The 27,350-nt window shown below is 44.2% G+C and overlaps 2 protein-coding genes across 4 annotated transcripts in view; both read right to left on the minus strand.

Moving 5' to 3' along the window:
* Positions 1-8,239, minus strand: part of ESF1 (ESF1 nucleolar pre-rRNA processing protein homolog) — a 130,020-nt gene extending 121,781 nt beyond the window's left edge. The window contains exon 1 of the mRNA XM_050745627.1: positions 8,230-8,239. The gene's annotated coding sequence lies outside the window, so the exon portion shown is untranslated. The remainder of the gene's footprint in view (positions 1-8,229) is intronic.
* A 7,420-nt stretch (positions 8,240-15,659) lies between these two features.
* SEL1L2 (SEL1L2 adaptor subunit of ERAD E3 ligase) overlaps positions 15,660-27,350 on the minus strand; it is a 138,551-nt gene continuing 126,860 nt past the window's right edge. For 2 of the 3 annotated variants that reach the window (XM_050745630.1, XM_050745628.1), the window contains exons 18-20: positions 25,787-25,959; positions 16,464-16,592; positions 15,660-15,862 (exon numbers count right to left, since the gene is read on the minus strand). In XM_050745630.1, the coding sequence (XP_050601587.1) occupies positions 15,740-15,862; positions 16,464-16,592; positions 25,787-25,959 (425 nt within the window). In that variant the 3' untranslated portion in view covers positions 15,660-15,739. The remainder of the gene's footprint in view (positions 15,863-16,463; positions 16,593-25,786; positions 25,960-27,350) is intronic. The other variant, XM_050745629.1, reaches the window with a different exon arrangement.

The raw sequence follows: 27,350 nt of genomic DNA on the forward strand, positions 1-27,350 counted from the left end.
CAAGTCAGTAAATATTAATAAATGGCATCATTTTAAATTGCTCTATGTTGTCTTGACTAGATGTATGACAATTTATTTATCTAGTGTATTATTTAGGTGATTTCCAATTTTTTGTCATTATAAGTAACACCAGGGAAACAGCACCTCATAGTTAATTTTATGCGTGTATTTGGTTATGATTTACTATAAACGTCAAGAGGTAGAATTGATATAAACTCCCAAACCACCCACTCTAGACTCGGCATGCCAGAGTGTCAGTTTTCCCACACTTCAGTCTTTTTTTTTTTTTTTTAATCAGATCACTTAAAAATAACACAGATGTAAAATGCAGTCTGGACTTAGGGGGAATATTTGCCTCAATGGTTAGTTCCCAGTAGCTCAATAATGTAGTCTCCTGCTTTCTTAGTCAACTTGATGAAGTTTTAATTTAATGGCATCCTATTATGGACTAAAATTATGAACAGGCCAGTACAGGGAGAAACTAAAAACAGAACCAGAAGGTTGTCAGTGCTCTTTTGAGGAACTTCAGAAGACCTTATGTTAATAAATGTCCCAGGAAACATCAGCCCTGGGCTAATTATTATAGGCCTAAGTGCAGAAAGCTTTTGCTTTTGCTTCTTTCATTTTTCAAGGACTCTAGTTCCCTAACGAGTGCTGAAGTTCTCAGCACTCTGTTTCCTTGATGTGTCCTGATATAGAACATATTGGAAAGATGGCTTGGCCACAGGCTGCTCTTAAAACTACAAAAGTTGTGCCTAGATCAGTTGTATTTGTCTAAACCCAGGTCAAAATAGGGCTTCCCCATTCTAGATTGTAAAATCAAATGAAGTCCACTTTTCTTGTAATAGTTTTATAGGTTCATTTATTTATTAGATTTAAATCTTTGCTTGTGTGAAATTTCTTTCAATAAAACTTGTGAGATAGGGATTTGAATTTATTTTTTCCAGTGGGTTACCCTATACTACAGTACATTTCTGGATAACCTACCATTGCTCCTTTTTATTTTTTAGAGTCAGGATCTCACTCTATCACCCAGGCTGGAGTGCAGTGGTGTGATCATAGCTCACTATACCCTCAAGCTCCTGGGCTCAAGTAATTCTCCCACCTCAGCCTCCCAAGTATTAATAGGTAGGACTGCAGGCATGTGACATCATGCCTAGCTAATTTTTTAAATTTTTGTAGAGGCAGGTTTCAAACTCCTGACCTCAAGCAATTTTCCCACCTCTGCCTCAGTGTTGGGATTACAGGCACGAGCTACCACACCCTCCCTTCTCCATCGATTTGAAATGCCACTTTATGTATTTGGGTCATTTCTGGATGCTCTATGCTGTCTTATTCAAATGGATTAATTATCATAGCTTTATATTTTATTGGCTTGTTTAGCTATTTCTTTCTCATTACTCTCCTTTTCCAGAATTGTCCTTGCCATTCATTTACGTTTATTTTTCCTTATAAACTTTGGAAGCAACTGACCTAGTTTAAAAAGCACTTTGTTGGTATTTTTATTAAGAATGTATTATCATTATTATTTTTGAGACGGAGTTTCACTTTTCTTGCCAATGCTGGAGTGCAACGGCGCAATCTCGACCCACTGCAACCTCCACCTCCCGGGTTCAAGCGATTCTTCTGTCTCAGCCTCCTGAGTAGCTGGGATTACAGGTGCGCACCACCACACCCAGCTAATTTTTTGTATTTTTAGTAGAAATGAGGTTTCACCATGTTAGCCAGGCTGGTCTTGAACTCCTGACCTCAGGTGATCCACCCACCTCAGCCTCCCAAAGTGCTGGGATTACAGGCGTGAGCCACCATGCCTGGTCAAGAATATTATATTTAAAGATTCATTTTGGGAAAATTAACCTCTATATTTTGGCACTGTCCTGTTTGAACACAATAGTATGTTTCCATTTATTCAAATTTTATAGATGATTGTTTAAATTATTACATCATTTCATGTGGTATTATACAATAAAAGGCATATATTTGGTTTTTATCCCTGGTTCCTGGCACAGAGCTAAAATTCTTGTACTTTCCTAAGTGATTGGGGTGCTGGGTGTCTTTTACTCTAATATTTGGTCATTGACCCCCGTTCTGGTTCCTGACAAAGAGCTCCTAAATCCCTTGGAATTTCCTGGGTGATGGGTGCATCTTTTGTTCTAATCAGGTGACTCTTGATGGGCTCCTGGCTAGCTTCAGAAAGACCAAGGCCTGATCAGGAGCTTGGAACCTTGGAACTTTTCGCCCCACTGTACATCTTTCAGGAAGGGGAGAGGGGCTGGAGATTGAGTTAATAATTGATCGTACGTATGTGATGAAATCTCCATAAAAATCCACCAAAGGCGGCGTCAGAGATCTTCCGGGTTGGTGAACACATCCATGTGCTGGGGGACGACAGCACACCCCAACTCCATAGAGGGAGAAACTCCTTCACTCCTCAGGGCCCTTCCAGAACTCACTCTATGTCTTCTTCATCTGGCTAATTATTTCTCTCCTTTACAATATTCTTTAATAAATCGGTAAATGTAAGTAAATGTTTCCCTGAGTTTTGTGAACCATTATAGCAAATTATCAAACCTGAGGAGGGGCTTGTGGCAACCTCCAATGTGTAGCCAGGGCAGACAGAAGTGTGGGTAGCCTGGAAATCCACTAGTTGTGATTGGCATCTGAACGGGCAGTCAGTCTTGTGGGACTGAGCCCTCTGATTTGTGGGATCTAAAGCTAAATCCAAGTAGTGTCAGAATTGAATTGAAATGTAGGACACTCAGTTGGTGTCCAGAGAGTTAGAGAATTAGTTGCTGGAAAACCTCCCACATATTTGATGTCAGAAGTGTTCCATGAGAATAGAGGAAAACAAAGTCTGTTTTATTTATTTCATATTTCTTTTTTATAACCCCAGTCCTTTCTTTGGCATGAATTAGAATAACTTGTCACTTTATCCTTAGGAGAGAGCTAGGAATCCTCATCTATTTGTTCACTAACGTATTCATTCATTCATTATTCATTTATTGTGTAGGCACAATGCGAGGTGCTGAAAACACAATGGCGAGCAGATTTTACAGCGGCCCCTGCTTCCACAGAGTGTACAATGTACTGGCTATATTAACAAATACTGATTTTATTCCCAACCTGGTATTTATCTCTGTGTCTTCTGGAATGCTTAACATGATCTTTCCTTAGAGTTTTTCTTTTTGCTATAGGTTCCCTAAAAACCATACTCTGAGACAAGGACTTGAGTACAGTAGTTTATTTGGCAAGGAGTGGGAAGACGAGGGAGTGGAAAAGTGGGAGGGAAGAAAACCAATAACAATGCGTTAATGAGCAGATTTCTGCGGTGAACAACTGGGGCTCAATCCTGCTGGACACCTTCTGAGAAACTTTACAGAATGTACTCTGCGCATCAGTCCACCAAGGGTCAGGGAAACTGTTCCTGCCTGTCATTGGTGGAGGGATGCTGGGAGCATTAACTCCCGGGCACTTCTGGTTTACCTTTCCTTGGCCAACAGTGCTCCTGCAGCCAGAGAACCTCCTCGGGGGCAAATGTCTGAGGTAGAAAAACAAAGATGGCAAGGGGCCTGCCCATGGAAGATGCCAGTGGTCTCAGAACTGGGCTGAGGGAACATGGGTAAGGCACTAGGGTATCTACTCCAGAGGAAAGGGAGTTATCTTTGGAAAGCATATTTACATAGAGTGGGAAGGGACTGTAATGGGAGAGGAAATCAGACTGGAAAGTTAGTGTAGCTCAGAAAACAATCACAATCAATTGGTCAATAGTATTGATTGATCACAATCAACATTCCATTCTGAGTTGTTAATAAATCACATAGCAAAATTGATGATGTCTTTCTGGGCTTCACTGCAAGCTCTGCCTCCCAGGTTCACACCATTCTCCTGCCTCAGCCTCCTGAGTAGCTGGGACTACAGGCACCCACCACCACGCCCGGCTAATTTTTTTTGTATTTTTAGTAGAGACAGGGTTTCACTGTGTTAGCCAGGATGGTCTTGATCTCCTGACCTCGTGATCCGCCTGCCTTGGCCTCCCAAAGTGCTGGAATTACAGGTGTGAGCCACTGTGCCCAGCTTGAAACATGAATTTTTAAAAAAAGATTTTTCAGCCGGGCTCGGTGGCTCATGCCTGTAATCCCAGCACTTTGGGAGGCCGAGGCAGGTGGATCACAAGGTCAGGAGTTTGAGACCAACCTGGCTGATATGTTGAAACACTGTCTCTGCTAAGAAGTACAAAAATTAGCCGGGCATGGTGGCGGGCACCTGTAATCCCAGCAACTCAGGAGGCTAAGGCAGGAGAATCGCTTGAACCTGGGACATGGAGATTGCAGTGAGCCCAGATCACGCCACTGCACTCCAGCCTGGGCAACAGAGTGAGACTCCATCTCACAGAAAAAAAGAAAAAGAAAAAAAAAAGATTTTTCAAAATAAGGTTGTAGATTTTTTTTGTCCACTTTGATATTTTTAATGGGAAAAGTGAAAAATGATAGATATTACAGTGAAAGCTATGTTTGACAATAAGATAATCAGACAATATGGCGGGGAGGTAGCATGGAAGAAGGCGCACTGGCTTTGGGGTGGATCCTGAGTTTGAATCCCCAGTTTCTCCAGTAACTAGCAGCGTGACCTGAGGCAAGTTACTGATTTGAGCCAGAGTGTTCTTATCTGGAAAGTGTAACAATGCTCTCTTCATCAGGTTGTTTTAGTTCTCATTCCCCAGAAGCTGACCCTGAAAAGAGAGGCTGTTCAACGCTCAGGAGTTTGAAAACTTTAAAGGATTGCCTCTGGAAATGTGTTATCAGCCCAGGACTATCCCTCACTCAAGTTCCCTCTAGTGAAATCACTATTTTTAGTTTTATGATTTTTCTTATTAATAACAAGCTATTGTTAGAATGGCATATTTATTGTTGCTATGGGTTGCTACTTTTTCTTATAAAAAGAATGTATCTTAAAGGAGGTGAGTAGTTTTTCCATATTAATTATATACAAACAAAATACTCTTGGCCAGGCATGGTGGCTCATACCTGTAATCCCAGCACTTTGGGAGGGTGAGGCTGGCAGATCACTTGAGGTCAGGAGTTTGAGACCAGCCTGGCCAACATGGCGAAATCCTGTCTCTACTAAAAATGCAAAAATTAGCCAGACGTGGTGGCACATACCTGTAATCCCAGTTATTTGGGAGACTGAGGCAGGAGAATAACTTGAACCCAGGAGGCGGAGGTTGCAGTGAGCTGAGATTGCACCACTGCACTCCAGCCTGGGTGACAGAGCAAGACTCCGTCTCAAAAAAAAACAAAAACAAAAACAAAAAAAGCCTCTGGGAGACAGAATTCATTCTGACAGAGTGAGGAATGATGGGAAGACAGAAATGGGAAAACTTATAGCCCCACATGGAACAGAATCTCACGTGGAATCCAAGGCTTGTCTCTTCACCCTTCTCCACCTTCCTTTTCTTTTCTTTCTTTCGTTTGTTGGTAATGATTTCTTCTAAATTAAAAAACAATTAAATTCCCTATCTGATGTCTCAGGTGGTTTGTGACTGTGGAATAGAGTGAGCAAACACTATTTTTAGGAAGCCATTACAAACTTACAGTACAGGACTTTAGCCTGGCCACAAACATCATTTCTTTGGGCTTTGGGAGACTTTTCTGTCTAACCTCCCACAGGCAGGGAGGCCTGTCTTAGTTCAGAAGCTGTAGGTGTGCACACTGTTGACAGTTTTGTGGCTTTGGAATTGTAGACTCATCCAGAAGCTGGAGAGGTAATGTGACCAGGGCCACAGCATTATTCCTGGAGCATCTGGGGCTAAGCCATTTGCTGCGTCTCGGCCCAGGGCATAGGTCTCAACTGTGAAATTGTTCGGGCTTTCTGGGTGATCAAATGGGACCCTTTGAGGCTTGGTTTGGGTTGAAGTCCAAAGGCTGAGAGTTAAGAAAGAGCCAAGCGGCCCCAATTTTATAAACTGAGGTGCTGGATGTTCCGAGCTGGAACTTGCAAATGGGTGGAAGTGAGGGGCAGGACATTTGAAGGTGGAAGTAGGAGGGCAGAGGCCAAATTTTCCTGGAGTTTTCTAATTGCTGTTGCATTTCCCATTGGGGAGGGGGAGAGAGAGCTCTGCCCCTAACTTTGGTCAAAGGAGAGGGGCTATAAGAGAGCCACTGGGAGAGCCTCCTCTGTGGTCCTAGAATGTGGGGGATGGAGTGGACCGGGGTGTGACACATGCCAAATGGGGAGAGGCTGAGGCTCCTTGCCTGAGGAGAGAGTGAGACTAGAAGTAAGCCAGCAAGACAAACCCAGTTGCCCTTGGAGCTAACTGCCCTCCGCCACCAGCAGCGGCAAGAGTGTGTGTTCCTCAGGAACCAGAAAAGGAACATAGAGGAGCCGGCGTGTGGTATATTCATTTCCTATGGCCGCTATAAAAACAATTGCCACAAAATTTGTGGCTTAAAACCACAGGCATTTATTGCCTCATAGTTCTGGAGGCCAGAAGGCCTGAGATGCTCCCTCCAGAGGCTCTAGGGTGGAATCCATCCCTTGCCTCTTCTGGTGCTGCTGGCATTCCTGGGCTGTGGCCACATCACTCCTCTCTCTGCCTCCATAGTGACATTGCTTCCTCCTCTTCTGTCTGTGTCAAATCTCTCTGCCTCCCTCTTATAAGGACACCTGTGATTGCATTTAAAGCCTGCCTGGATAATCCAGGATAATCTCCCCTCTTCTGTGTGTGTCAAATCTCTCTCTGCCTCCCTCTCATGAGGACACCTGTGATTTGCATTTAAAGCTAGCCTGGATAATCCAGGATAATCTCCCCTCTCAAGATCCTTAATCACTCTGCAGAGTCCCTTTCTGACATGGAACATTCATAGTTTCAGGGATTAGGACGTGGATGTCTTTTGAGGCCATTATTCAGCCTACTGCAGGTAGAGTCCCATCCAAGAGAGTCTGTTCATGGACCAGTGGGTGACCTCAAGGCTCAGGACACCTCACTCACGAAGCAGATGCTTTGACTGCCCAGTGATTTTCGCTGTAGCTGCAGAGGACCTTTCTGTGCAAGCCCAGACTCCTGCTAACTGTGCCTAACACTAAGGGAAGGCGCGGGTTCTGCCTCAGAGACATCCCCAAAGCCTCTGAGAAGTAGCTGAGAAAGGATGAGGGGGCAGTTAATGCACCCTGGGAGCAATCCTTAAATAACAGGGAAGGGAGCCGGTGGGTAAGGGACCCAGCCTCCTGTCTTTGAGGCAGACAATTCTGGGAGGTATTCTGCAAACCTTCCAGATCCTGGTAGAATAGGACCCTCACTGCCTACAGCGGTAACTTTAAAAACGCATGCTTTTTTTTTTTTTTTTTTTTTAATGGCTTTTCATCCTTCTCTCTCCCTCAATTCTGAGTCCTGCGATCACTTCCCAAATGAGCTACCTATACCCAAATTCTTGTTTCAGGCTGTGCTTTTCGTAGATCCCAAACAAGGATATAAGCTTCCCAGCAGGGAATCCCCAAGAACGCGGCAAAAATGCTTCATGGGAGTCAACACGGTGAACTTCCATGCTCAGCGGGCACCTTGGTTGGATAACTTTTGTGCTGGCTTAGTGAAATCTTTCCTGTTCCTTAAACCACCCTCTCCCTTCAACCCCCACTCCCTTCAACCATGGAGGAGGCAGAGGCAGGTAGGGTGGGAAGAGGGGAGGAAACAGGGCAGAACTGACCATGTCCCACACTCCTGTCCCCCATCACTCAGGGTTCCAGGCTGAAGCAGGCCCCGGATGCAGCCTACTTACTGCATTCAGTTCTTTCAACACACGGCATGCATTCGTCAGCCCGTTTACTCTGCTCGCATCTGCGTTTCTTCTAGAGGCGGAAACTGTTCATCAGCTAGCATCAATACTACGATCCTGCTTTTAAATATCCTCTGCTGACGGTTACACTGTTCTGAAGAAGTAATTATTTTATGGCATGTCTATAAAACGAGAAGAGGAATCTTACCTCACAGAATGGGTGGATGCAGTGAGCTAGCTCCAGGAAAGTGCCTGGCACAGAGTGGATGCCCTAATAATGGGGTCTTCTCTCTTCTACAGCACACACTGCAAGCTTCCTGTGGGCAGCTCTTAGTTCCCGGGTCTTTGGCAGAGTGCTTGGGACACTATAAGTGCTCAGGGAATTGTTTATTGAAGGAAAGGGTGTGAGGGTCAGGAAAGCAGCTCTTAATCATTGCCCCAGATGCTGCCAATGTCCTGGCCCCGTCCCCTCGGGGCTTCTCATTGCTGGCAGGCAAAGCCGCTAACTGCAAGCACCTGCATCCATTTGCCCAGGGGTTTTTCCGGTTGGCTCCACCTTCCTACATGGGGGATTGGAACTACGGAAAATTAGTGTTCCACTTAAAGCACCCCTCAACCAATGACTGTGAGCAGTTGTGAATAAATAGCCTGTCCTCATGTCCCTTGGGTGGGATAACCATGAGGTGCGTGCTCTATACCAGAGTTCCCCAGTGGGACTGAGCTCTGGTGACTCACAGTGGTACCTTTTTTTGTGACACTAGGGTCTCACTCTGTCACCCAGGCTGGAGTGCAGTGACGTGATCACATCTCACTGTAGCCTCAACTTCCTTAACTCAAGTGATCCTCCCACCTCAGCCTCCCAAGTAGCTGGGACTACAGGCCTGCAACACCACGCTTGGCTAGTTTTTTATTTTTATTTTTTTAGAGACAAGGTCTTTCTATGTTGCCCAGGTGGGTCTCAAACTCCTGAGCTCAAGTGATCCTCCTGCCTCAGCTTCCCAAATTGCTGAGATTACAGGTGTGAGCCACCGCGCCCAGACTGGCAATTTTTTTGGTAACTCTCTGTACTGGCTTCCTTCCTGATTTATATTTCTTCAATATAACATACCAAATAAACTATTTGCATGCAAAAATCCTTGTCTCATGGTCAGCTTCTGGGGGAACCTAAATGAAGACAACCACACGGCTGAAATTTGAAATGTTTATGAGGCTTTCTTAAGGGAAGCCCTTTTCTTCCTATAGCATTGATTCTTCTTCCTGCTTGGTTTCCGATTTCTGTATAATGTGTGGAAGGGGAGAAAATGATACAATCTTTTTGCAACTCTCATAAGTTCATAACTAAGGCACCCTCCTGAAACAAAAGACAAATCAATAAGGGAAAAACAAGTAAGCTTAATAACCTATGTCATGTTCATCATGGGGGAGAAAAGTAACTCTCTCTGCAAAGTAACTCTCAAAGCACTGGCTGGAAACATGAGGCTTTGAGCTTTGCTTAAATAGCATTTTAACAAAAAGCAATGAATTTTAGTGCAGTGACAAGACAAAGGAGAGAACAGTTCCAGTCTCTCAAAGGGGGAAAGCTGTGGGAAGATACTAATGAAGTAAGGTCTGCTCACAGGTTTCTCTGGTGTCTGCTAGTGCCGGCTCTAGGCTGGTAAGTGGCTGTCTCCAGTAAGACAGGATTTATGTTCTGCCTTTAGGCAAACAAAGGAGAGGCAGAGAGTCTCTGTACATCTCAGTTGTCGTTAGCTCACCAATCCTCAATATTTTAGGGAGAAATATTTTGGTTTCCTTCAGTGTAAATACTTGGACTACCTCAGATTCATTCCAGGCCTGTACACATGCCAGTTTGCAGCTGCTCTGTCCTGGCTGGGGCAGATATCTACTTCCCCAGTTTGCTGGGGCCAGGCCCCAAGGTGGCCTCACAGCTGTTGTAGGGATACAAGTCTTCATGTTGCTGAGGAGTCCTTGTCCTGATCTGATTTGCCTGCTATTGTGAAGACAGTGGCTGAGTATTGTTACCTTTCTCCTTGGTTCTCTTAATAGGAGTGAATCTTTTTGGAGACTCCCTCCCAGTGCATCTGCTGTGGGTCAGTGTGTGTGTGTGTGTGTGTGTGTGTGTGTGTGTGTGTGTGTGTTTTCTTTTGAGACAGAGTTTCTCTCGTCACCCAGGCTGGAGTGCAATGGCATGATCTTGGCTCACTGCAACCTCCACCTCCCTGGTTCAAGCAATTCTCCTGCCTCAGCCTCCCAAGTAGCTGGGATTTCAGGCATCTGCCACCACGCCCGGCTAATTTTTGTAGTTTTAGTAGAGATGGGGTTTTCACCATGTTGGCCAGGCTGGTCTCGAACTCCTGACCTCAGGTGATCCACCCGCCTCGGCCTCCCAAGTGCTAGAATTACAGGTGTGAGCCACCGTCCCCAGCCACGGGTCAATGTGTTCTTGTTGATAAATGATGTGGGGAACAGTACAAGATGGTGGGAGAGCCTGGAAGAACTTGGAGGAATTTTCAGGTAAAGCTCATTGAAGTTGCTGAAAATTACACAATGTCAAAATGGCATTCATGGTCAGACAATTTGTGAAGGTTTATTTTTAACAGTGGGAGTTCTGGGTTTTCTAATCATTTACTCTAAGAGAGGATAAAATGCAATGTAAAATTAAAATTTGAAAATTAAAAACTATGAATTTTCTAGACCATGAGTCTCCAGTCAGTAACTACCTGACTAGCAGGATGGTTTGGAAGGGTTTTTCCCACACTTTAATACTGAGCCCAGTGCCACCCAATGCTAAACTATTAAGAGGGCAGCTTTGATATTAAAACCCAAAGCAGAGAGCTGGACACACTGGTGTGTGCCTGTAGTTCCAGCTACTCAGGAGGCTGAGGCAGGAGAGTCACTTGAATACAGGAATTCCAGTCCAGCCTGGGCCACATAGTGAGACCCCATCTCTAAAGAAAAAAAAAAAAAACAACAAAAAACTGGCAAGAAGTAGATGCTCTTTGTGCATAATAAGGCTTAGGGAATACATGAGCATACGATCGACTATCATAGTGCAAGAGAAGTTCAATTTATTTATTTGATACATTCCCATCTAGAGGCTGGTCCGTAGTGAGGGCTGCTTTCTCTCTCCAGTCCAAGGATGTACAATTTCCTGTGTCCCTCTATCTAGCAGCAGAACCCTAGGGCAGAGGATGGCTGATAGCAGCCCATGCTGAAGGTCATATCCCCGCAGGAGGACCTTAGCCAGGAGTTGAGGCAGAGGAGCTGGGCTTATGGGGACTGTGGATTCAGGAAGGGAAACTGAATGAGGATGGGAGGTGGTGGAGGGGGTCTGGGGTGTGTCTCCCATCCACTGCACGTCAGGAATGAGTCTTGAGACACAGGAGTGGAGCCTGCATCTAGGGTGCCCCAGGCAGAGAGTCCCAACCATCCTGGGACTCTGCATCTCTTGGCTCATGTCACTTGAGCCAAAGCAAAGAGCTGAGCATTATTTAAGTGTGTGTGTGTGTAGTGGCCAATGTGATGGGGTGTGTGTGTTTAGCTAAGTAACAGAGGAGGATATCTCTTCCACCCTTCGCTTACCATCACACATCTGTATTTCTTCAGTCTGAAAGGTGGGAAGATGAAGAGGGCCAGGCACGCGTCTGACTGGGCTGTCTAATCCTTGTTTTCCAAGATAGGCAGCTCAGGCTTGGGCTGCATTTTTCTTCTGCCAATTTTTGTACTGGAATTTATGTGACCATTGGTAGATTTTTAAACAGTATCTTTATAGTAGGTTAAATACGGCTGCAAACTCTTTGCTACTCCCACTGAAAGACGGAGTGTAACACTTGACTGATGGAACGTGGTGGAAGAGATGTTCTAGAACTTCTGAGGCTTAGTCTTAGCAAACCTGTGGCTTTTGCCTGTGTCTCTGTGAACATTCTCTGTGGGAATGGTGAGCTACAGTGTAAAAGGCCCAAATGCTCTGTGCACCATGCCAAGAGGCCACATCTGGCATGTGGGTATACTGGTCAACAGTAACAGCTGAGATCAGCAAAAGTGCCAGGGATGTGAGTAAACCTGTCTTGGATTCTAGAACAGCCCATCCACTAAGTGACCAGAAGAATCACCTGACCACACCCTGCCCAAATTCCTGACCCACAAAATCGTGAGATAAAATGAAATGATTGTTGTTTTAAGGCACTAATTTTGGAGAAGTTTGTTAAGAAGCAGGCAATAACTGGAACCGTAACATAGAGGAAAGAACATCTGTGGTGTTAGATCTGGACTCAAATCCCAGCTCCATTATTTATCAACTGTGTGATCTTTTCTAGCTTCTTCTGGCCTCAGTTTCCTCCTGTGTTAAATAGAGGTCATTCTAGCTACCTCCTAGCCTCATCATGAAGATGAAATGAGAAAACAGATGGAAAACAGAGCCTGGCTCATAGCAGCTGCTTCAAAATGTTTCTTTCCTCTCCTCTCAGCCTCACCACGCCCTCTTCTCTAGGGTTTTCTGGGATGCCCAGTGAGGGGAATGCAGCAAACTACAGCACCCCCACCACTCAAGATTTTGGAGAAAAGAATTCCAAGGGAATGTTACTGAGAAAATGACTCTGGACCCCCCTGCTCCAGAAAGACAAAATTATTTTCCTGACTTGACTTTTAAAAAATGGATTTACTTGAAGAGCTACTCCAATTTAATGAATAATTAGGGGAGGAAATTAAGGCAGTTACAAAAGAGAATTAGATTTTTTTTTTTTTTTTTTTTTTTTTTTTTGAGACCAAGTCTGGCTCTGTCACCAGGCTAGAGTGCAGTGGTGCAATCTCAGCTCACTGCAACCTCCGCCTCCTAGGTTCAAGTGATTCTCCTGCCTCAGCCTCCAGAGTAGCTGGGATTATAGGTGCCTGCCACTATGCCCAGTTAATTTTTGTATTTTTAGTAGATACGAGTTTCACTATGTTGGCCAGGATGGTCTCAATCTCTTTTTTCTTTTTTTTTTTTTTTTGAGACGGAGTCTCGCTGTGTCTCCCAGGCTGGAGTGCAGTGGCGTGATCTCGGCTCACTGCAAGCTCCGCCTCCCGGGTTCACGCCATTCTCCCGCCTCAGCCTCCCAAGTAGCTGAGACTACAGGCACCCGCCACCACGCCCGGCTAGTTTTTTGTATTTTTAGTAGAGACGGGGTTTCACCATGTTAGCCAGGATAGTCTCGATCTCCTGACCTCGTGATCCACCCGCCTCGGCCTCCCAAAGTGCTGGGATTACAGGCTTGAGCCACCACGCCCGGCCAGTCTCAATCTCTTGACCTCGTGATCCACCCACCTCAGCCTCCCAAAGTGCTGAGATTACAGGTGTGAGCCACCACATCCGGCCAACAATTAGATTTTTAAAAAACAGATACCTTGGACCAGGCACAGTGGCTCATGTCTGTAATCCCAGCACTTTGGGAGGCCAAGGCGGGCAGATCATTGGAGGTCAGGAGTTCGAGACCACCCTGGGCAACATGGTGAAACCCTGTCTTTACTAAAAATACAAAAAAAAAAAAAAAAAAAGCTGGATGTGGTGGTGCACACCTATAGTCCCAGTTACTTGGGAGGCTGAGGCAGGAGAATCACTTGAACTTGGGAGGTGGAGGTTGCAGTGAGCCAGGACCAGGCCTGCTGCACTCCAGCCTGGTGACAGGTGAGACTCCATCTCAAAATAAATAAATAAATAAAAATAAAATACAAAAATTAGCTGGGTGTGATGGTATACACTTGGGAGGCTGAAGCAGCAGAATCACTTAAACCTGGGAGGCAGGGGTTGTAGTGAGCCAAGATCGTGACACTGTACTCCAGCCTGGGTGAAAGAGAAAGACCCCATCTCAAAAAAACAAAAACAAAACAAACAAAAAAACTAGATACCTTGTGGTCCATAGGCTATCCATTTTTATTTAAGGTATCAGAAGCAAGAAAATGAAGAAGGGCTCTGTGTGCCCATAGAGCGGGTGGGATTTTGCTCTAACCAAGAAGCATCAGTGGTTTTCAGGCAGGAGGCTCTCTCCCTCCCTCTGTCAGTCATCTCAGAGGCGCCCAGAGGCTGCAAGGTGCCCAACCATGCACAGAGGTGATGAGAACTGCTACCGTGGCGGCTCCAGGAGAAGAGGCCCAGAAATGGACATTTGAATGATTGAAACCCCCTAAACCACTCCTGCTTTCAAAGCTTGCTCCATGTCTCACATTGACATGGAACAATGAGCTGAAATGGGAAACATCAACTCAGGCTGCCCTCCCTCCTATATTTCAGGCAGTGCTCTACTCTACACAGCAAGTTCCCGAACAGGTCTCCCTTTCTTTCCTGCCTGCAGTCATTCCCACAAGTTTACCTCTAAGGAGCTCATTTTCATCCAGACTTTGAGGCAGGGCTCACCAGTGCTGCCTTCTGCACTCCCCTGTCTGTTCTCATCCGGGTCCTTAATGTGCTCACATTCCTGACACCTGTGAGATGTCATAGCACGGCTGCCCTCTCCATTACGCCCTGACCTGCAGTTTAGATGCTGCCCCTTCCTGCACATTTGTATAAATTAGGCTGCATCCCTGGGAACTGGAACTCCCTAATAAGGCAGGGACATGACCCCCAAACTCTAAAACACTTGGACCTCAGACAGGCCTGGATTCGTTCCTGGTCAAATAAATGACTGTGGCCAGTATGTGTGTGTGTGCTATGTTTAGAAAGCACTTTTGATGTTAGGTTTATTTAAGCTTCACGATTCTTCAGTGAGGTAGGAAATAATCCCATTTTATGGAGGAAAAGCTGAGGTTTGGAAAAGTTATGCCCAAAGTTACACAGCTACTAAGGGACAGAGTTGGACTTCAAATCCAAGTTGTTTGATCCCAAACTCAGTGCATGCCCACCATTTCATCCTACCTTTTGATTATGATTGACATTAGAAATTAAATTTTCATGTCCCTAAATTGGATTTTTAAGTAAGCAAGCAAGATCTCTTCCTACCTAAGCACCTAGCACATTAGCTGGAGAACTAACTGCAAAGCGCTGAAGCCACACAGATTGTTACCAACTCAGCTGTCTCCCCATCCATTCCAATGGATTTGCCATGAGTTTTTTAAAGGATATTAAAAGTTCCCAATTATGGAACTCATTCTAGGTGCCAGGCCCTGTGCCACTCTCATTACATCCATTATCCCACTTCATCTTCATATCAGTTGTCTAACATAGGCATTATCCTTCCCTTTTTGCACACCGGGAAACTAAGGCTCAAGAAGTCAAATATTGGCTGGGTGTGGTGGCTCATGCCTATAATCCCAGAACTTTTGGAGGATCACTTGAGGTCAGGAGTTCGAGACCAGCCTGGCCAACATGGCGAAACCCCATCTCTACTGAAAATACAAAAATTAGCCAGGTGTGGTGGTGGGCGCCTATAATCCCAGCTATTCGGGAGACTTAGGCAGGAGAATCACTTGAATCTGGGAGGCAGAGGTTCCAGTGAGCTGAGATCTTGCCACTGCACTCCAGCCTGGGGGACAGAGGGAAACTGTGCCTCAAAATTGTACAAGGTCTATTTGTACATTTGTATCTTTATCATATTCTGAGGGATCTGGATTTCTGCCTTCCCCAAACTCCGCCTTCTCTTCACCTTAGTTTGTCCGTAGGAGTCAGGAAACCCAATGTGTCCTCTTGACAGAGAAGAGGTTGTTCTAACAACATGAAAAGGGGTGGTCTTTATTTGTAACGTGGGACCAGGTCACCAAGATGACAGATTGGTAACAACATCTTAGGTGACCAGTTCCCAGCATCCCCCAAAGGGTTTTCTCAACTAAGCAGGAAGTCTGAAGTTGTTTCTCCAGGATAGTCCCCAAGTCTTGTCCATTTTCCATCACAGCCCTGAACGGAAAACTGTAGCGGACTCTTGATTTGGATGGGAAACTTTATTTAGCGGGGATACCTTGGAGTGAACTGGTTCCCGTTAGCAGGTTTTCCCATGATCCTCATCCTACCCACGGTGATTTCTAAGCAACAAAATCAGCCCAGCAACAATGAGGCCAATCACAAATAAGTCCCAGTGTGGTCCAACGGTGTTGTCCGGTTTCAGCCAGTTCCATCTCATTGTGAACTGCTGGCAAGAGACATTCTGTCAAAAACAATCCAAGCTTCCCACCTCCACTCAGAGCCACCTACTCTTCCCAAACCCACTGCCACCAACCCTCCTCCCACCCATTCCCTTTGCTTCCTTCAGTCTTGGAAAACACAATCTTTGCTTGCTTACAACTTCCACAAGGGGTGTAAATAGCACCTTTAGAATAACCCCAAAGATTTAGACACTTTACATTTTTTCAAACGGTAGCTCTTTGTGGTACCCCTTGCCACCTGCCATCTGCCTACCAGTCTCGGCTATTGATGGTAAGAACTGTTTTGAAGAAGTATATATAGCACATGCCACTGTGCTTAAGGCTTTGAATGTAATGTGTGCTGGAAAAGAACATCTGCTGAATGAATTAATTGCTTATACTGTGAAGTGTCAACACATACTCAGTAGAACACACAAAATTACTCTGCATGGCAAGTGTAAGACTTTGAATTTGACTTCTCAAAGGAAAGCCAGTCCACAAGAAGCTCCCCGATGGGCCTTGTCACGTTGTCCCTAGGAGTTGCTCATTGAAGACTTTCAGAGCATTGGAGACTTTCAGAAATTCAGGACTTGTTCAAGACAAACTTACATTAAAAAACAGAATATCCCGGAGCAAATGCATAGTTTCCAGTTTCATGAGGGCAAAGAACACAGGTATGTAGGCATCTGGACTCGTTTGAGCAGCCATGTCGTATAATCTTCTGGCCAAGTGAATGTCCTAGAAGGAGAAGAATAGCCCATACCCGTCAGATTCTCTAGGAGTAAGTAAACAGACACCACTGTTCAAAATATCAAATGTAATTAAGGGTACAGGACTTAAGATAGGGAGATTATCATGGATTATCCAGGTGGACCTCAGATAATCAAGTGAACATTTAAACAGAGTTATCTCTGGGCTGGGGGTGGAAGCAAGACAGATGTGGTGGAGGGCGACTTCAGAGAGATCCTCAGCATGAGGGACTCAACTTGCCATTGTTGGAAGGGGCCACATGGAATGAGAAGGAATTTGGACAGTCAATAAGGAAACAAGAACCTTGGTCCTACAACCTCAATTAACTGAATTCCACCAAACAACTGGAATGAGCCCTGCAGTGGATTCTTCCCCAGAGCCCCCAATAAAGAACATTCTTGATTTTAGCCTCGTGAAACCCCAAACTGAAGACCCAGTCAAATCACCTGGGCTTTTGGCCTACAGAAACCATGAGATAATAAGCTTGTGTTATTTTAAGTCCCCAAATTTGTAGTGATTTGTTACGGCAAGCATAGAAAATTAACACAGTCTCCAGAAAGCTTTCTTGGATACCCCTGTAACAGCTCCTAATTGTGATTCCAACAAATAGGGTGGAGAATAGGGCCAGGCACAGGGGTTCATGCCTATAGTCCCAGCACTTTGGGAGGCCAAGGCAGGTGGATCACTTGAGGCCAGGAGTTCGAGACCAGCCTGGCCAATATAGTAAAATCCTGTCCCTACTAAAAATGCAAAAAGTAGTCAGGTGTGGTAGTGCATGCCTATAATCCCGTTACTTGGGAGGCTGAGGCACGAGAATCGCTTGAATCCAGGAGGCAGAGGTTGCAGTGAGCCAAGATCGTGCCACTGAACTCTAGCCTGGACGACAGAGTGATACTCTGTCTCAAAAGAAAAAAAAATTGTACAGTTCTCTAAAGTAAGTCAGAATACAGGTAGTTAGTGATCATCATCTAAAATTCTCATTGTCTTCATAGTACTTACCATACCTAAAGTTTTAGAATTTATTTATTCATTTGTTTGTCTCCAGGTCCTCAAAAACAAGGACTTGGACTCTCTGTTCATCCCCGAATTCCCAGTCCTTAATGAAGGGCCTAGTACGCAGTAGGTCTTTGATAATACTTATAGGATGATGAAGAAACTATTTTTGGCTCTCATGTTGAAGACAGAGTCCTCAAATGGCATAGTACTATATTTTCAGGAGCTTTTTTTTTTTTTTTTTTTTTTTTCATGAATTATGCCATGGCTTTCTTTTTCATCCACTCATGCCTTGTTTTATGTGTTTGCTTTGTTTTTGGTTTGCCCAAACAGAGTGACCATAGGCAAGGTGGAGTTGCTTTTAAAGGTAAAAAGTGCCCTGGGCAGTCCCAGAATTAGATTTTGCTTGGGTGCCCATGGGCTATTTTCAAAAGGAAGGGAAGAAGAAGAGGAATTTTTCACAAACTGTGGTCATCCTAATATCTGTCTTTCTTGCTTCATTACCTAGGCTTCGATACTTGTGAATCATTGAAGCCTCTGCTAAAACTGTTTTTGTTTTGTTTTGTTTTGTTTTGTTTTGGTGGGGGGTTGATGTCTTCTCTTAGCTGTGTTCTGCTTATTATAGCTTAAATATTTTCCAAAGCTTTATGGTCTGGAAAATTGATTTGTTGAAGAAAGAGGAATGTTCTTGCTTGAAATGCAGTTCAGGAGATTGGAACAAATCTTCCTGGAAACATAAAATAGATGTTGTAAAAACTCTAATTGGTGTCTCTGATTCCAACAAATTCAGTGTTTGTTTGAAAGCACCCTGCAGATGATAACAGCTGGGTCGGCCGCACATGTGAAAGACATATTGACTTGAACGGGACGTTTGGGGAAAAGCGGCCTTTGTCAATATCTCAGGCATTCATACTTATTTCTTGTTTGAGGCAGTCGATAGTTATTCATTTATTTCTTGTGGTAAAAGCATTACAATCCAGTCGCTTAGTATTTTATAGTAAAAAATAGTGAGAAGTACCATTAAAGTGGGATGAACTCACTCCTTGTCCAGGAGACCTCACAATTTGCAGTGTGTGTGGGGCTGGGGGGTGAATGTGAAAGCCTTTCTTTAAAACTCCCAGAGAAGGAAATTCCTGAATGCTTCCAGCTAACTACGGCAACTCATATAAAATAAATGTTAGTACTAGACTAGAAAAGACTCCTCATTCTTTGACCCTATTTAGTAAAACAATCTAAGTCATGCAAACAAAAAAATCTCCTCCTGATGGTGTTTTGATGATGACCACAGTTCATTAAATGAGAAGTCCACTACATACCCAGTCCACTTAGATTTAACTTTTCTGTGGTACATTTGAATTTATTTTGCTTTAAATTCAGTGATTAAAGAGATTATGTAAACCGAGCTGCAGACTCTTGTTAAAGAACATGTTTCTAACTAAAATGATATGTGGATACTGCTCAATATCTAGATGTTTAAAATAGCTTCTTTTAATTCAAAGATACAGAATTCTCCTGCAGTAAAGTAGCTGGTTTATGAAAATTTTACAATTGCCCGATGCAGGAGTTTCCAGCCCCAAATCTTTGGATGTCAAAAAAAAATTTCTTATACTGGGACAGAGCATGTGAATGGGAAGGTCGTTTTTGAATAATTTATTCTTATTTTCTTTTTATAAATATACCATATGTTAATTAGAGGGAATTTGGAAATATAGAACTGAACAAATAAGAAAAAAAGCCACCCACAATCTCACTGCACAGAGATAACTACTGGTAATATTTTATACACATTCTTCTAGCATTTCATGTATATTCATATATACATACTTTTTAATTTAGAAATTTTTTACTCAGCATAATATTTCATCTTCTGCTTTCTTAACCTAAGAATATATTTCAAATAATATGCTGTGTCCTAATATATTCCGCTAGTCTATAATTTTTTTTTTTGAAACAGGGTCTCGCCATGTCACCCAGTCTGGAGTATGGTAGCAGACACTTGGCTTACTGCTGCCTCCGCCTCCGGGGCTTGAGCAATCCTCGCACCTCGGCTTCCCGAGTAGCTGGGATTACAGGGACTACAGGTGTGTGCCACCATGCCCGGCTGATTTTTGTATTTTTTTTTTGTACAGACCGTGTTTCACCATGATGCCCGTGTAGCCTGGGCATCATATATAACATGGCTTCTATTTTGAAGCATTCTCGTTACTTGTAGAAATTTGTTCTGTAACTAATGGAGCTATACACACAGAAAATACTGTTTTTGTATATTTCTGGTTATTTCCCTAGGTGATAAATGTTTATTTCATGAAAAGTTATGATCATTTCTAAGAAGTGTGTTTTCTGTCCTGCCATATTTCTGAGAGGGCCATTTTAAGTATCTAATTTTAACTTATCCTTTCCAGAAAATAATTCTGGTGTTTAAAGCTTCAGCTGTAACACTCCATGGGTGGTCAGACCAGACAAATGAGAAATAAAAATGCATTGTGCCATAATCACTTTTGTTTTTGACAGGTCTATTTATAATTTATTTGGTAGATGTGATTTTGTTTTCTCTGCAGAATCCAAAAATACATGTTATCTAGTAGGTCTACATATATGTATTTGAAACTCTTCCCCAAAGGATAATTTCCCCCACCTTTCTGTCTTACCTTAGGACAGCTTTCCTATCCATTGTCTTTAAACAGACCTGCTTTCTTCCATTTAAAAAGCTTGTCATGTGTTTCTCGTACTCCATGGTACAAACATACTTTTGAACAGGACCTGGCAGTCCTGATTCCCCTATCTGAGTTAGCTGTTACCTCTTTAACATACTGTGGTACTTTATTTTTAATTCTTTTCAAGTGTGTGTGTGCCTATATATGACCGCCATTTTAGGCTTAACAGTAGCTATGGACAAGTCTCTTCTGTAGTGGACCGTGAGCCCTTTGAAGGTTGTCTTGTTCTTATTGTATCCCCAGAACCAAGCACAGGGCTTACTGATATAGGAAATAGTCCTTGATAAATATTCGAGTGAATAAATGAATGAATGAAAAGCAGAGTGCGATACCGTGGTGGTTTAGAAGTAGATACCTTTTAAATCTGGGGGTTCTGGCCGGGCGTGGTGGCTCACGCCTGTAATCCCAGCACTTTGGGAGGTTGACGCGGGCGGATCACGAGGTCAGGAGATCGAGACCATCCTAACATGGTGAAACCCCGTCTCTACTAAAAAAAAAATACAAAAAAATTAGTCGGGCGTGGTGGTGGGCGCCTGTAGTCCCAGCTACTCGGGAGGCTGAGGCAGGAGAATGGCATGAATACGGGAGCCAGAGTTTGCAGTGAGCCGGGATCGTGCCACTGCACTCCAGCCTGGATCACAGAGCGACACTCCATCTCAAAAAAAAAAAAAAAAAAAAAAATTAGCTGGGCATAGTGGTGTGCGCCTGTAGTCCCAGCTACTGGGGAGGCTGCAGTAGGAGAATCACTTGAACCCGGGAGGCAGAGGTTGCAGTGACCCAAGATTGCACCACTGCACTCCAGCCTGGTGACAGAACGAGACTCCCTGTCAAAAAAAAAAAAAAAAAAAAAAAAAAAAAAAAAAAAAAAAAAAAAAAAATCTGGGGTTCCTTGAAGGATTCCTAAAGGAGATGACATTGGGGCTGTTCTTTGAAAAATGGACTGGTTTTCAATGGGCATAAATATGGGTTAAGATCATTCCAGCAAAAGGATGGTATCTCAGGAGGGCTCAGGCCAAGGTCTTTGAGGGGAAGGAATAAGTAGCCTAGAATCTAGATAGGGCAAAGTGCTGTATCACACCGTTATTATCAAGGTAGGCTAGGTCACTGGGGGCTTTGAATGTGGAATAGAAGTCTGGACTTCATTTAGCAATAAAAAGTAAATAAGATTCTTTTTATTTGTGTGTTCGCTTGTTTGTATTTTTTGGCGGTTTTATTTGGGGGAGAGGGTAGGATAGAGGGGTGGGTAGGATGAAGGAGGTTACAATATCAGAGTTATATTTTATCAAGAATGACCTGGCAGTGCTTTGTTAGATGAATTATTTATTAAGATAATGCTATCTGTAACAAATCCCCAAATTTTAATGGCTTAACACAATAGAAGTTTATTTCTTCCCCATTCAGCATTCCAAAATGTATATTGCTGGTTGGTAGTGAATTTTCTTCATGTGGTAATTGTGGGGCCCAAGCTCCTTCCATCACCTGGTTTTGGGGTCCCCTAAAGCCTTTGTATCTCCTGGTGCCTTCAGCCGATGGATGGGAAAGCGACTGGGGGCAGCCCCATCTACTTCTTGGCTGCCTTAGCCCAGGAATGACACTCTTCACTTTCACTTCCATGCCCTCGGGAGAGCTAGCACGCGGATCCAAAGGAGCCCTCAGGAGAGCTAGCACGTGGATCCAAAGGAGGCTGGAGCCCTCGCAAGAGCTGGCACGCGGATCCAAAGGAGCCCTCGCGAGAGCTAGCACGTGGATCCAAAGGAGGCTGGAGCCCTAGCGAGAGCTGGCACGCGGATCCAAAGGAGCCCTCGCGAGAGCTAGCACGTGGATCCAAAGGAGGCTGGAGCCCTAGCGAGAGCTAGCACGCGGATCCAAAGGAGCCCTCGCGAGAGCTGGCACGCGGATCCAAAGGAGCCCTCGCGAGAGCTAGCACGTGGATCCAAAGGAGGCTGGAGCCCTAGCGAGAGCTGGCACGCGGATCCAAAGGAGCCCTCGCGAGAGCTAGCACGCGGATCCAAAGGAGGCTGGAGCCCTAGCGAGAGCTGGCACGCGGATCCAAAGGAGCCCTCGCGAGAGCTGGCACGCGGATCCGAAGGAGGCTGGAGAACATAGTCTTTGACTAGGCGGGTGAACCCCAGCTACAAGTCCTCACTATGGATGGGGGATTGCAAATCTTTGGTGAATAGAGTCATCTCGGTCACAGATTTAAAGGGAGAACACTAGAATGGAAGACCCCTGAGTAGTCGTTGCTACGAGCTGAGGTGAGCAGAAGGTCAGAGGCAAGGTACAGACAGAAGGGATGGCCGGGAGGGGATGGGCAACAGGCCTTGTTCATGGTGCAATTTCCAAAGTACTTACAAATCAAGTATCAATAGAAAAACTGTTTGTTTTTTGAGTATTTTTTTGAGAGGGAGTCTCGCTCTGTCACCCAGGCTGGATCTTAGCTCACTGCACCCTCTGCCTTCGGGGTTAAAGCTATTCTCGTGCCTCAGCCTCCCAAGTAGCTGGGATTATAGGCGCATGCTACCTTGCCCAGCTAATTTTTGTATTTTTAGTAGAGACAAGGTTTCGCCATGTTAGCCTGGTTGGTCTCAAACTCCTGACCTCAAGTGATCTGCCCACCTCAGCCTCAGAATGTGCTGGGATTACAGGTGTGAGCCACCACGCCTAGACCCTGAGAAGCAATTTCATAACAACGTGTGTGTGAATGCTTGTGTTTCTAAACTACTTCAGGTCCTCTCCCAATTCCTCACCAGGCATTTATTCAGTGTTCCCAGAACAATGATGCAGTCAGTCCTGGCCCAGTTTAAGACAATGAGCTCACTGGCTGAGATGCTTCTCAGTGAAGCTACTAGGATAACTCACCTGCATCATCCTAGCCCCAACTTCCTTTCTGAAAGATGGATGATAACAACAATGACCCATATTTTAATATTGATTTACCAAGAGATGATTTATATCTAACTTTCTTCCCCAGAGGTCTTAAATGTCTGCATGTTTATAAAGCAATACTCTGTATCACCTTCTTTGATTCTCGAAGATACTGTAGTAGTGGTATTATACTCATCTTTCTCACTGGTTTGCATGAGGATTAACTAATAAAGAGGATTGCGAAGTGCCTCACTGAAGAAATGCTTAATTACTTGATGACTTAACTGCTGGGAAGGCGTATTCTCCTACTCTCTTTTCTTTCATTTGAACAAGCTTTGGGCTTTTAATTACCAGGATATTCATTTTAAGAATTAGAGAAGGTGATAGCGCCTTGTTAATTTGACTCTGAGATGGCAAGATACCTTTGGGTACTCAGTTATTGTTTTCCTAATTGCTAAACAAAAGAAACCAAATAAAAACAAAGGGCAATGGTCCCTCGTTAGCTCAGCCTAAAATTCTCATATCCCGGTGGGAGGTTACTAGTAGTCTCTGCTTTTTTGTTGTTGTTTTTAATGTAGAGACTTTCTGTAGGAAAATAAAATAGACTTCTGACTGAAAGAGACTGAACAAAATGAACTATCCATGATTTAACAAGAACCCTGGCAGAAAAGAACAGAAAACTGGCCAGAGAGAAACTTCAAAGTGTTTTCCTGAATGTATGAAACGTATGTCTTAACAACTACTATTTGACATTGCGAAGGAAGTGCTTAGGAAAGAGATCAGTGGTGACTCCAAAGAGAAAAACCAAACCCTCTGATGGTCCGCCAGCCAGGCACTGGCTTGCAGTGTGCTCTCCCCAGCATTGCTGGCTCTGTGTCCTGAGAGGACACCCTGCCTGTCCCCAGGGACTCAGGCAAAATGGCCTCGCTTAGGCGCGAATACAGCTGTCAGGGCGACCAAGTCCTTTTTGAATAACATGGTGGTGCCGGGGATAGGAAAGCTAACATGGATTTGACACATGGAGTGGGGTCACTTCATCCCTTCTATAGACAGTGCTTCTCCCATATTATATTTTGCACTAGGAATGATGAGTAAAGAAAGGCTTTAATCTTATTGAAGCCTTACTTAGCAGTTGCTCTAATTCCCTTTTGATCTAAATAACAGTCATTCTACACACTGTTTGACTACAAAGCCCTTTCACAAAAGCTTATTCATTTTATCCTTAAAGCCTGGGGTAGGGCAGGTATCTGTTTTACTGAGGTGGATAATGGGTGAGGGACCCAGGGATGGCTAAATAAAATCCTAAGAATCATCCAATTTAGCTATCCCATCCTGTCCCATTCTTACCCACATTTTACAAACATAGGAAGCTTACACCTGCTAGAAATGGGGGAAACAGACTGGATTTGGATTTGACATTCCACTGCTTAGGGTGCCAGGGCTAATGAAAAATGATCAACCAAAAGGCAGGCTGCAGGGGAGGACAGGACGGCAGGGATCCATACCTCTGAATAAGAAGCCCTTCACTGTGCACCATTAGCAATAGGAAATTCCCTACCAATAATTCTCAATTACTAGCACAACTGGAAGAAAGAAGAGAGCATAGGAAAGCCAGCAATTCCCACGTTATTTGGCTCTAGAAATGGAGCCAGGAATATAAACACCGAAAAGAAACACATGCTTGAGCACCAAGAATGACTCACTGCAAGGCCCACTCTTTCACCAAAAAACAGGGTCAGGCAGGGCTGGGTTCAAATTCTGGCTCCACCATTGATGACCTCCGCAAGCTGCTTGGTCAAATGACATAACCTCTCTGCACTGTGGCTTCCTGATGCGTACACTGTGGATAGTTCTAGGGCTTATCTCATTGAGTGGTTGTGTGATGTAAATGACAGAAACACATAGCCCACTTAACCCAATGCCTGGCTATTGCTATCATTATTGGTACTGAATACACCTTTCTCACTCTGTGAGACCCTGATGTCATCTTCTGCCTTAATTACACTCACTGTCTAAGAGATTTATCAATACCACCTTGTAGTGCTGGCTCTTTTTCTAAATGAATATGACTCATTGCCTCAAGTCAAGTATAGTCTTGGGGGACTGGAGATTCACTCTCTTGGGCCTTTCTAGAGTATCCAGCACTAGGTCATGTACACAGTAGGTGCTTCATAAGACTTTTCTGGATTAATACCACCTTGGTATCCAGCTGTGGTCTCTTTTCGCTTTCTCCTTGTTCCTGAGAGCTTGAGAACCAGTGGAAATTTTAATGGAAAAGAAGGCCCAGAGGTGAAGGGAAATGGAGACAGGGCCTACTGGAAAAAGCATGTGCTGGAAAAAGCAGGAACTTATTAATTGAATTGGCCTAGACTAGATCTCTTCTACTCACTAGTTATGTCTTTGGCATAAATGGAGAAAATAACTTCTATCTCATAGGGTTCATATTGGAGTAAGTAATATGTATTGGCACATGAGAGGGATTTGGCAGATGTTAAGTCCTTTCTTTCCTTCCTCCACATTGAGGACATCAATGAAATTCAAAACATTTACACATTTTCTCTTCCCACACAGATGTCATTACTAGGTTTGAATTATTATCAACACAATTACCTTTGCGATGCCTAAGCCATGTTCATACATATAAGCCAGATTGAACATGGCTTGTGCGTTGTGGTATTTGTCGGCTGCAATGCTGTAGTGTGTGGCTGCTGTTTGATAGTCTTTCTTAGTCCCATAGCCATAGTAATGGTAATCTCCAATTTTTACTCTAGCAAATGCATTGCCTGATAGAAATATTAGAAAAAGAAGAATCATAACTCAAATGATTTATGTATAGTTCTCAGGAATTCAACCTAATAATCTTGTTTCAGTCCTTTAAAATATATATGTATGTATAACCAAGTATAAAAAAGAACCAAAAACACTCAGAACCCCAGAACTGGAATTAGATATACTTTATGCAATACAAATATAACACTCAATGCTAACTGTCTTCATTATAGTGTAACATCCATGGTATAGTACAATTTTATTTTATTTTATTTTTTGAGATAGTTTCATCCTTGTCGCCCAGGCTGGCAGGCTGGAGTGCAATGGCACATTCTGCAACTTCTGCCTCTCAGGTTCAAGCGATTCACCTGCCTCAGCCTCCCAAGTAGTTGGGATTACAGGCCCCCACCACCACACCCAGATAATTTTTTTGTATTTTTAGTAGAGACGGGGTTTCACCATGTTGGCCAGGCTGGTCTTGAACTTCTGACCTCAGGTGATCCACCCGCCTTGGCCTCCCAAAGTGCGGGGATTACAGGCATGAGCCACCGCACCTGGCCAAATGTTCTTAAAGAACAAGAAATTACCAATTTTATCTTTTAATTTTTTTAAGTAGGTTAACTCTTGGGAAGCTGGACCCCATCCCTCCCATTCTCAGATGTCACTCCTGAAGCTCTACTCTCCTGCGTCACCACTGTCACCTTCTTTCCCAGATCAATCCCATCCGCCATTCAAACACGCTCTAGCATCTTCTATGAACAAAAATAAACCCTCTCTTTATCCTGTGGTGTCTCCTTCTAGCTCATGCCCCATTTCTCTGTTTCCCTTTACACTGAACCTTTTCAAAAGTGTGTTCTGTGCTCGCTGTCTCCAAAGCTTCACCTCCCACGGACTCTTCAACCCACTCCAACCTGGCTTCTGCCCCGTTGCCCGTGAAGCTGCTATTTTGAAGGTGGTAGATGGCCTTCATACAGCCAAATCCATCGCCACATCTCTGTCCTCATCTTACCCGATGTCCAAGCAGCACTGGCGTGATGGGCCCCATCTGCCCAAGCACTGTCCTGTCGGAGCATTGATGGCACTGCCTTCTCTTGGTTTCCCTTCTACCTCATGGGCTCTTTATTTCAAACTCTTGCCTGACTCCTCCTCTGCCCGGTTCCTAAATGTGGAATGTCAAGGGCTTGCCCCTAACTCCTTTTTTTTTTTTCTCTTTCTTCTTTCCCCTCTTTTCTCTTCTCTCGCCTCTCCTCCCCGCCTCTCTCCAACATTCTGCTTCATCTCAACTCTTTCTCTGGGTGACCTCGATTCGTTCCATTGACTGTCTTTATTAACTATTTCTAAATTTATGTCTACCATCTTTCTCTCCCCGAGGCCCAGGTTCTTATGATTGCCTTCTTGATGTCTG

Source organism: Macaca thibetana, chromosome 10, assembly GCF_024542745.1.
Source record: "Macaca thibetana thibetana isolate TM-01 chromosome 10, ASM2454274v1, whole genome shotgun sequence".
Taxonomy (NCBI): Eukaryota; Metazoa; Chordata; class Mammalia; order Primates; family Cercopithecidae; genus Macaca; species Macaca thibetana.